Genomic DNA, 11,190 nt, shown 5'->3' with positions numbered 1-11,190 from the left:
AATGCACCAGATTCCAAGGTGGACGCATAGTTTTAACTACCCTCCGCATGGTACAAGCAGCCCCTTTGCATTTCAGGACAACAAATAAACATCACCATGGTGAAGCCGCTCTGAATATCCGCAGATCCTACAAATAGAAATCCTGTGAGTTCCTGGGAATTTCTTGCTAACGACATGATGATGGATGGAGCAATGCCACCGAGTCCAGTAAAACAGCTTTATGAGAAAAACTTTAACACCACTTCCTTCATTCTTCAGCTGTAAAGACTGGAATTAGTATCAATATGATTCAATCACTCTGGAACAGAAGAATTGTATTTGTTTTTATTATATCTCAATCGTGGATTTTTGTGCATGTGGTACTTTTATGGAACTTTAATGGGGAAACATACTTCTCACCACTTTCTTTGATATAAAATATGTCTTTTGATTTATAGACTTCCCCCTCTAATTTCCTCTAAACTCTACCTCCCATGATAAATACTTCTTTAACATCTTTCTTTAAACATGCTCTTGAAAGTTCCCTGCGCTAATCTTTGTTTGAGAAGAATCAGCCATCCATAAAGCATCTGAGGACAAATTTGTTTTTCTAATACAATCTCCCCAGGCAGCCAATATACCCAGATAGGGAGCTGAGAGTTGACAACAGCAAACTGTTTCTTACACTGGAGACCACCCTTGGCTTCACGCTCATCCTGACCCTTCCCATCATTCCCCCAGGTGGAATCAGTCACCACTAAAGAAGACATTCCCATAATCTCATCAGTACAACATGCAAACCTACTGCATCCCACGCTGTGATTATCAGACAGAGATTATTTTTTTCACTGCAGACTAACACAGAAAAGGAGGTGGGGGGATGATAACGGGAGCTTGAGCTCCAGTGGCTGAACCCAGATGGGCCCACCCACGTAGAAAAAGTCGGGTGGTGGAGGAGTAGTCAGGGGCGAGGTGAGAAGGCCAAGCTGCTGAGACCTGGTGTGCACTGTGAAGCAGTATGAACCACAGTGTTTACCACAGTGTCAGATTTATCTGTGGTATTTGTCCAGGAAAAACAAAACTGTGACTACCTTGCCTTAAATCTAAGGCGCATGAAAACCTGGAGGAACTGTTTTGGTGTAGAAAAAGTCAATCTTTGATGCATAAAGTCTATATCAAATTTGGAAAAGCCTCCGAAACAACAATTTCTCCATGATAATTGGACATTTTGTGCAAAAACAGGACTGAATCTACAGGTACGATAGCTGCAGCTGAGGCTGTAGGTGTAGATGCAGCAGAGTTGAATGCTAATGCATGCTAAGATGCTTGCAATATCAGTGTTTAAATGGTTTAATATTTGATGGGACTGTCATCAGTTTTGCAGGCTTTCGACAGGATGATGGTGCCATATGGACAGGATTACCGGAGTTCTTACAGCGAATCCTGAGAAGCAAATGAATGTCTGAAATTCATAAAGCTCCACATCTAATGAGATATTTCAGTCTGAACCAAATATTTTTCTAGACTTTCACTAAGATTAATCTTGAACACATTTACAACTTGCTGTTGTTTGTTAATTAATATTACACTTTTTCCGGAGACGTTTCTCGCAGCTCCCTGGTTGACTCTTGAGGTCTGGCCACCAGACGCAGAAATCACTGGTTTGTTAAAGATACGACAAGCTCTGTCTGAGTTGCGACTTTAATGTGTATTTATTCCAGTGGAACTCTCCGGGGGAGTCCTATGTTTCCTCGAGTGTTTCTGAAGCAGTTTGGAAACAAGTCTGACAGCTAATCCAGGAGGGGAAATTTCCCTTGTTGCTTTTATATCTCATCCCTTAATCATCCTAACAGACACTTTCTTTCCAAATTAACATCCATAAAGAAATCAGTAAGCGGTTCACTCAAGTGTTCCAGCATTTGAAGTTCTTTCTGTTTCCATCAGGAGCAATGGTAAACAGGTGTATCCCAGCTACATGCCATTTCATGCTCTACTAAATTTCAAGAAGTCATCCTCCATGCAAAAGTAATTTGGATAAAATGTCCTAGCGGGAGAAATGAAGGTCTAAGTGAGGATGAAATACTGAACTGTTTCGATCATCCAGGAAGTAAAGTACTGGAATGCATCATTACATTTGCTGAAAAGCCAGCAGTCCCATTTCACCACCTGGTCCTCAGCTGCCCCCTCAGAGCTCAACTCATCCAAGACAAGCAACAGCAATCTCCCCTTTCTGAATGAGGCCAAGGAAACCCCTTGTCGGATGCACAAGTGGAAGGAAATGCCTAATGTATAGGCTCGGGCTCAGGGGAATCCGTTAAAATGCAGAGCTTGAACAAGGACGTGTTTGTCAAGCCAGTTGGTGTCTGGCTGATGGAACACAGACAACACTATAAGGAGTATGTGTGTGATCAAGAAAGATAGTGAAAGATAGACACAGGGAGATCTTTAGAGACGCAGAAACTGAGACAGTGAGATACAGAGAATGGAGATAGAGTATGCATTCATGACGCACATCCCCAGTCTAATTTGAGCCAACTGGAGCATATTTAAACAGTCCTTATCTTACAGCTGTGAACTTTAGAGAAAGTGCAAAGAAAGACCAATGTACAACATATTTCCATTTAGATATTTTTTTAATGATTTAAAAACAAATACCCTGACCCGGGATATAGAAATATACAGTAACCTGGATGAAAAAGTTTCAAAAACAATTCTTACATAGCAACTACTATAAAGACGTTGGTCGATTTCAGGCACTTGGAACCATATACAGTCTTTGTTTATCATGCTACACAAGAGAGTATTTCTTTGGTCCTTTTTCCCTCCCAGTCAGGTCAGCTGTAACCACAGACAGAACGAAAAAAAAAACAGCTTTCTGGTTTCGTATGTATTTACATTTCATTAAAGACCCAATACAAGCTTCCATCAAACAAGAAATAGAACTGCAAAGTTCCTCTGTCACATATTGAACCTTCATATTTTCCCATACATGTCCACATTGATTATGAAACGACAAAAGAATAAAAAGGTATATTTATAATGGCTCGAATGAGATTTTTTTTTTTTTTTTTTTACAGCAGTATTAATCAATATAACTTAGTGGAATGGTTTTGATATAAGATTTGGCAAAAATAAATGATACATTAGGTCCTTTTTGTCCATGATGGGCCTCAAACCAAAAAAAGCCCCGTTGCTACAGAAGTAGTGAGCACTCTAATGAATGCTCAGCTTATATCAATGTAAAGTTAAAACCAAAAGCTCTCCACACACATCCTAAAAGTCATTGCTCAGCTGCAAGGCAGCCACGTTTGATAAGAGTTACTGCATGCAGCCATGGGTGACTGAACTTGTGCGACATAGTAGTTGCTGAAATTGACATCCCTGACATAGGGAGCGGGCTGGTAGTAGCAGGTGATGTTGGACAGAGCAGGGATAGCGTTCTGTTCGGCCATCACGCGCAGTGCCAGGGCGGAAATCAGTGCCAGCGTCTGTCTGCGCTCATGGCCCATCAGACACACAGTGCTCTCGTCCACCACCTGCCTCAGCGTCACCAGGTACTCGTACCGCTTGTGCTCTATGCCTGCAAAGTGGTTCTGCAGGTACGCCTCCAGCTTCCTCTGCTGCTCGCTTATGTCGGGGAAGTCGATGAAGAAGCGCGAGCACATGTAACGCTGCATCTGTTTGATTTGAGACTCAGAGGAAGGCCGGAAGCCGCGCACCAGCAGGTGGCAGTACTTGAGCAGTCCGCCGCCCCGGATCTCTTCTGGGCTGCGGGTGGCAATAGTCCTGGAGTGAAGGTGACCCAGAGCTTCCTCAAAATCCCCGTACATGCTTTCCCCCTGCACTGTAGGGTGGAAGGTCTCGGACATGGCCGTCTCCGAGCAGCGGTCGAAGAGCAGCAATGAGTCCAGAGTGATCTGGAAGGAGTCAACACTGAACTCAAACTGCCTTCTCAGGGAGTCCACAAACTTCAGTTCCACATTCTTGCCGGTGTTGTTGGACAGCGAGATGAGGCTCCAGCGGTCCGTGTCGTTGCAAACTTTCACCAGTTTCTGCACGTATGCTTCCTTCAGGGCAAGGGCTGTGATTCGGTCCCTGCACACCCCTTCAGGCAAGAAGTCCACCAGGCAGTCCAGCACCACGTCCTTCACCAGCCGAAAGGTTTTGTCATCAGTGAGACTCAGGCCAAAAATCAGGTCCAGGTCTTTGTAGCCAAGGCCATTGTCCTCGTGGAGCACGTGGCTGGCCGCTGAACCGTTCAGCTTGACGTCACGGACCACCACACCCCGCTCCTCCAGTCGAGCCCTGACCACCTGAAAGATACGGAGACAGAAGAAAAACTGAGTGCTCGGTGTCCACAAAAAGATAGCAATCACAAGAGGCTGACAGAGAAAATGCAAGTAGGTACATGCAAAGACGGAGCAGCTCTCTCCTTATGAGGCAAAATAAAGTAAATCTGAGGTGCTGTCATCTGAACATAATGTGTGCATGCTTCCTTTCACAAGCCTGTAGTACTCCAGTCTCCTATAATGCATGCTATGTGATTTATTAGTCATACATTTCTTGACTTTTTTTTTTTTTTTGGATATGAATACAGAGGCCATATGCAATGGAATATTCCTAAAGCCGACAGACTTGCAGTGTCGTGATACTTTGCAAAATGTCTCTTTAGACTCTGTAATCCTCCACTTAGAGGATGGTGTCATTAACCATAACCGATCCTGTTGCTTGAGGGTGACCAATGCCCTACATACCGTATAGTACACCTCATAATGAGCTGACATAGCCTCATATCTACATGTGTGAAGTACAAGCAACATCAGCACTGCGGAGATACATTGAAAACAACAAGTCAGTGCTTGTCTGCTGTAAGAGGCTCTGAATTTAATAAAAGAACAGTTCAACTGTGAACTTTTAAACTCGAGGCCTATGATCATGTTGAGAAAACGTGCTTTCACATAAACACTCTTGTTGCACTGTTGTGATACTCGGGGAAACTGCTGAGCTACAGACAGCTGAGATGTTTATGCTTCCTGTCTGTTGCATCACTCAGATGACACACAGAAGAAATCGAAAATACAGCTGTCTGTTACAAAGAAACATGGTCCTACCATCTATCCATGAATACAGACAGACATCTTTCCAGACAGATGATCCTATAACTATTTATTTTAGAGTCTGAAACTTTTTTTGCTTAATATAAAAACTCCCTTTTTAAGTTTTCATGTGTCAGTGTGGGATAAACTAATCCGATTTCAATCTGATGTTGTTAGCTTTTTAGCAACCATAGCTGCAACTAGCCACGAATAACACAAGATTAAAGGAAAATAAGAAATTTTTCATGTTGCAAAAGTCCTTTCCCTTCCTTTGGCTTTACCCATACTGTACAGCATATTTATTCAGAAAGGGATCAATGACACCTGTGCATTAAGTTCGCAGCTGAAGTCTAGCATGTTCAACTAGCCTAACACCTAAAAACATCTCTGAAGATCAGATTTACACATCGTATAGTTCTGTTTAATCAGTACACAAGCAGAAATGTGGATTTAGGGTTACAGTACATAAACCAAAGGCTGTGCTCGCCAACTGCATCTGGCAATCTGCACGTTAGCGTAAGTCGAGATATAGTTACATATAGAGCAGAAAACACCCCCTAGAATCACAAATAATTTTCATGCATTTCTGTTTGTGTCGGGATTAAACAAACGAGATCGGACGTGTAAATAAGACAAGTTTAGAGGTGCAGGCAGGTATGTTTTTTAACTTAAACAGAACTATTCTGGCTCTCCATTGTTTATGCGTAGCTAGGGTAACACGCCCGAGCCAGTCCTGTACTTAACACACAGACATAACTAAAGGTTACGATACAACATATTTCAAGTCAAACTTGTAAGAATAAACCTATGTAGAGAAGAAGTTCTACCACAAAGAAAGTTTATATGCTACTTTCCTGTCACCCAAGCCCTGAAAGGGACCCATAAGAACATTAACATAACGTTAATACAAAGTCCAGATGCTTTGGAGAGTGACATTGCACAGTTTCACAGAGCACTGGACAACATTGCAGAGGAGTGTTTTTTTTTTTAACCATCCAGCAAGGGAAACCCACAGCAGTATTTGCTCTGACCTCACACTTAAACAGTTGGTCCCAGTTAACAACACGCCATAATCTGTCTGTCTAGGGGTCCTGAACCGAGCGTACCAGGAAGCACACCATTCCCGTCCTTCAGCACTTATAAAACGGGCTAGTACATTTCCCACGACGCACCAGCACCTGGTGAGTCGAGCGAAGGGAGACACTTCCGCCGACGTTAGAGCAAAAAAGGCCTTGTAAAAAGAGCCGCAAACACACCAGACTGTCTGGTGTTGACAACGCCTTGGCGACACATAACAGTCTCTCCACTTTCCTTCTCCAGTCTCAATCGTTTCCTTGAGTATTTCATATAAGCTGCGGCCTGAATGTGTTTTTATTATGGCAGTTTGAAATGACCCAGCCATTTACCAGCCCATGGTCCCCTGGAGGCCAATAAGAGCTCTGCTCTGGGCAGTGAGTCAGATGATCCTTCTGCCAAGAAAATGGCGACAGGGAGTGAAGAGTTACGAGTCTCCGACCTTCGTGTTCACTCCAAAACTAACCCAGCCAGTCAGTTGTACAGTAGCTTGGCAGACGGCAGGGGGATGATGATTGTTTTTCCTCTGATTTGAAAAGCTTACTTGAGTTTCCTATGCATGGGTGGTCATTTCACCTGTATGCATAGACGCTATTATACCCCTGCGTGATGGATGTGAAGGATTTGTCTGTCTGTTTTTAAGGTCTGACTCTTAACTTTATTTGATAGTATTTTATCCAAGGAGCCCATCTGGGGAGAATTTTGTGATCTTAGATCTTGGAGCCAGCCATGTAAGATAAAAACTGGTGAGAGTGAAAGCTATGGTGGAAGGAGTCATCCTCACATTGTTAATGTTATCATGATTTATTGGTACAAAAAAGATATTCCCCATCTTGCTGGGTGCTCCTGCCAAGATGTTAAATACTGAGGCCAAAAGCCCTGTCCAATTTACCCACTGACCCCAAATTTTTTAAATTATTTAGATTTATCATGTTTTATTTATTATTTTAAATTCAGCTTTTATGAATTTAATTTCTCAATAAGAAGGTCTAAATATTTTATGCTTATTTTTCTTGGTCTAAAAGTAGTCATGTTTAAAGAATATAGATTATAAACACCCATGGTGTATAGGTTTTTAATTACAGTAAGCAAACTTAAAGGTCCAGAGGAAAAACTACACGCCTTGGTGTCCTCAATAGCTGCCAATTGGTCACAATTGGTTTATTTTGTGGCCAATTTGGGCCTAAAAAACCCACCACCAAATCTTAAAATTTAACCAATGGAAAATCTAGTCAAGGAGATACTATCAGCACCACTCAATATTTGATCTCTGATCAAAATTGAAAGCAAACCACCAAATAAAAATCATTCCCAAACAGTCTAAACTAAATGTTCCTCCTCTTGGGAGCATTGGGAGCATGTGGTGTCTTCGTGTTGCTCTTTCTCAACAATAGCCTAGTGAGGAGTTGGTTTACATTCTGGCGGGGGCCACAGTGGAGTCAGGCGACTGGTCTTCACTTACCACAGTGATACGTTGTCAAGCCTGACCCACAAGCCCAGTGTTATTACAGGCACTAATCCACTCCTCACATTCGGCTTCAGATAACAGGCCACTTTCTTCCATTCGGGAAATGGAGTACTACTTCCAGTTTGGAAAAAAAAAAAAAAAGGGACAATGATTAAAGCAGAGATGTGACCTATCTCAAACACGTACTGTAGACACAAGAATTTACTTTAAATATGATAGCCTGCAGAGCTGGAATAAAAGACGATCGCTTCGGTGGCCAACACAAACACATCAACCTTCATACCTCAACCTCGCCACACAAACCCCCTCAACAAATTACGTAACTTATGACACACAAGTCAGATATCTGTGTTCTTCATCATGTGGTGCCATGCTACCATGCATGCACATAGGGTACATATATGTTAGATATACCCTGCTGAGGGAACACGTATGGTCACCAAATACTCTACCACTGAGTGTGGTTCGATGACTGTCAACATTAAATGAAACTGAGAGCACAGAGGTGTATAACAGTCGAGAGTTTTTCCTTCACTGCTCCCGTGGCTCCCTCACAACCAGACCACAAACAGATGTTATTTAAATGTGGCGCTCAGACAAACCCACCATTGAGAGGGGGCTCCTCTGACTCTCTGGGAGTGTGATCCGTTGGTCACCTTACCCAGTATGGTGACGACAGATTTGGCTCCCAAATCATCTCTATGTGTCTCAGGTAGACAAGCTCCAGTCTGGTGCTCAAACTAAAAATAAATTACATTAAAGTAGCAGACTGGTGGTTTCATGCGTTTTAGCCCATTTAGCATGAATCACAGATACCTCACATTACTGTCAACCATTTTCCAAAACATATCATAGTGGTTTAGATCTCTGAGTGTGTTTTTCCTTCCTTCCAGGCAGCCATTGGTTTCCATTCATGTCCATATGGTATGAAAATCAACTTGCAGAGGCATGAAACCTGGTTGACATATTGCATGACAGAGAACATGGGGTCTACTTTTATTTTTTGTCAAAAGAGTTTCATCTCCACAGTCCATACATACAGATGCATTATGTTAACGAAATTCACTAATGGTCAACAGTAATGTGGAAAGTATATCTTGAGGAGTGCAGGCCTTGGTCCTGGAGTTTGTGACCTGAGACAGATTTTTTTAATCAAATGCTAATTGAAACTTCAGCACCAAAAAACTTGTTTTCTTGGGGGTGTCGATTGCCTCAGTCGGTAGAGCATCTGCCCCATGTACAAAGGCTGAGCAGCACCCCAGGGTTTGAATCTGTTCCCTACCTCTCTCCCCCCACATTCCTATCACTCTTCATCTATCTCTGTCAAAAATAAACCTTGAAAAGGCTCAAAAAAAGATCTTTACTAGACTAAGAATCAACTCTGGGTTACTAAAATGTTTATCTTATGTTGGGTAATGTCACACCAACATACTAACATGTTAGCCCTCCAAACAGGACAGACACTGGAGACAGAGAGAAACCATTGGTGCCTCTCATCAGATCCTGGGTAAGTAAGCTGTGGGCAAATTTTCCAAAAACTGGTCTTTGCAAAATGTGCTCAGGCTCATGGAAAGAAAAATGTTTGGGGTCCCTGTTGTCTACTACAGGACTGTGTAATGAAGGAAAGACATTGGTGGGGATGTTCAGAGCAGATGGAGGGGGCCTCCTTGATTATAGAGGTCCTTGAAATGTTGTGTCTGTAAAGGGGGCTTTCTTCCACACGGGATCACCACAGAAAATATGAATCACTGGTGAAATATGAACCTGGTCTACAGGCAGACATTTAAATAATGTCCAGGAAAACTGCAACCCAGCCAATTCCCTATACGATTCATTATGAGTACTGTAAGTCTGTCATTATCTCTCACTCATTTTCACGAGAGCTGTGAAAAGGAGAAGCAGGAGCATTAAGTGAGCTAGTGGAAAAGTGCAGTCACAGCGTTAGATCATCTCGACTTGTGTGCGTGAGTATGAGTGATCAAATGTCTTTTTTGTGACTGACACAAATCCTCAAAGCTGCAAAACAATGCGTTTCCTCTGTGCGTCAACACAGGTGAGAAAGAAGCTGCTGGGTTCAGGTTTATCCACACCGTTGGAGCAACAAGTGATCTTTATTATTTTTAAGAAGCATCCACTGAAAAGTGTCCATACATGTTTTAAAATCTTCTTTAATCTAGAGACATAACTTTAGGTTATTGAGTCACTCCAGAAATTTATCTGAAATACACTTTTTTACACTATTTCACCCCATTTTATACATTATTGGCACCTTTTTAAAGTTTGATTTGCAGGCACAAAGGTTTCTTTAGTTAGTAAATCCATAGAAATTATCATCATCAAGTGAAGAAGCCTAAAAAAAATAAGTTCAAACTAATAAAAGTGCGATTTCTCACCAAAAAGTACATTTTTCATATCTTATTATTCCTGTACTCCCATCACAGGTGCCATGTGCGCTCCTGGAGACTTTATTTTTAAAAGGGGTGAATGATAAAAGACAAGTTAGATCATAGACCGTGGTCTCACCTGGACGATCTGCCTGGGCTGCACGGACAGCGTGGGGAAGTTCCCGCGACCGTGGATCGGGACGCTCTCGCCCAGGATGGAGTCCAAACGCCGCACCTGATCCCAAGACAGCACGCTGACTCGCCGACTCTGCTCCGAGGCATCACCGGAGGACATGACGACCGGACTGAATGTCCAACAGTGTGTGTGCGTGTGTGTTTGTGTGTGTGTGTGTGTGTAGCAGTCGCAATCCCACTCCCAAGTAGAGCCGGTGATGTTTTGGGATAACTGTGGATGTAGAAAAAGCACACACAGAGAGCGTCTCCTCTTTTTTTTTTTTCACAAAACTCCTAAATGTAATAAAGTGATGGGAAGTGTTAGTAGAATATCATCACATCTCCACAGCAGAAACTTGCAGTCCTCCTCTGTTCTGTCTCCGGCTCTGTCTGCACTGACTCTGGTCAGATTAGAGCCGCCTCTGGTTTTTTACCGAGCTGGGATTAACAGGAGCCTTCCTATTGGCTGGCCAGAGATTTATGGACGCTACTACATACACTCAGCCTACACACACAAACACGCACACACACACACACGCACGCATTTCCCATGCGTCAGATGAGCTGTTCAAGGACTGTAGGAAATATGGTAATTACCAGATAAGCGCAATTAAAGGACGCAGGGGTTCTCTGGCATGCAGCTAAAGAAAAAAATCACGTCCCCCACCTCAGAGATTTCAGTAATCGTTAAAAATTATAGGCCAGCCAAAACTAATAAATAAATAAATAAAAAAAAAACACGATGGCATTAGCAAACTTTTTTTATTAACTACAAAATGCAAAAAAACAACAACAACAAAAACAATACATTAATGACACTCAATATAAAATATTATATATTAATAATAAAAACATTTCAAATCATAAAAGAAAGCACAATACATACACTGTCATCATTAAACCTCAAAAATATCACTAACATAACATATTTGTGATTAAATAAGCAACAGTCCAGTTGGAAGTTTGATATGATAAGATATGAACGCTGTAAAATGTTGCTAAATCAGTGTTGCAT

General features: G+C 42.2%; 1 protein-coding gene across 1 annotated transcript; it reads right to left on the bottom strand.

The window, feature by feature from the left end:
• Nucleotides 1-2,593: 2,593 nt before the first annotated feature.
• On the bottom strand, nucleotides 2,594-10,772 carry tent5bb (terminal nucleotidyltransferase 5Bb). Its single transcript, XM_010739866.3, has 2 exons — nucleotides 10,141-10,772; nucleotides 2,594-4,292 (listed from the first exon to the last, which is right to left on the bottom strand). Exons 1-2 carry the CDS (start codon nucleotides 10,294-10,296, stop codon nucleotides 3,267-3,269), a joined length of 1,182 nt encoding a protein of 393 aa, XP_010738168.1. The 5' UTR covers nucleotides 10,297-10,772; the 3' UTR covers nucleotides 2,594-3,266.
• Between the last annotated feature and the right edge of the window lie 418 nt (nucleotides 10,773-11,190).

This window comes from Larimichthys crocea, chromosome XIII (genome assembly GCF_000972845.2).
Source record: "Larimichthys crocea isolate SSNF chromosome XIII, L_crocea_2.0, whole genome shotgun sequence".
NCBI classification, from domain to species: domain Eukaryota; kingdom Metazoa; phylum Chordata; class Actinopteri; family Sciaenidae; genus Larimichthys; species Larimichthys crocea.
This window is presented reverse-complemented; position numbering and strand designations above follow the sequence as displayed.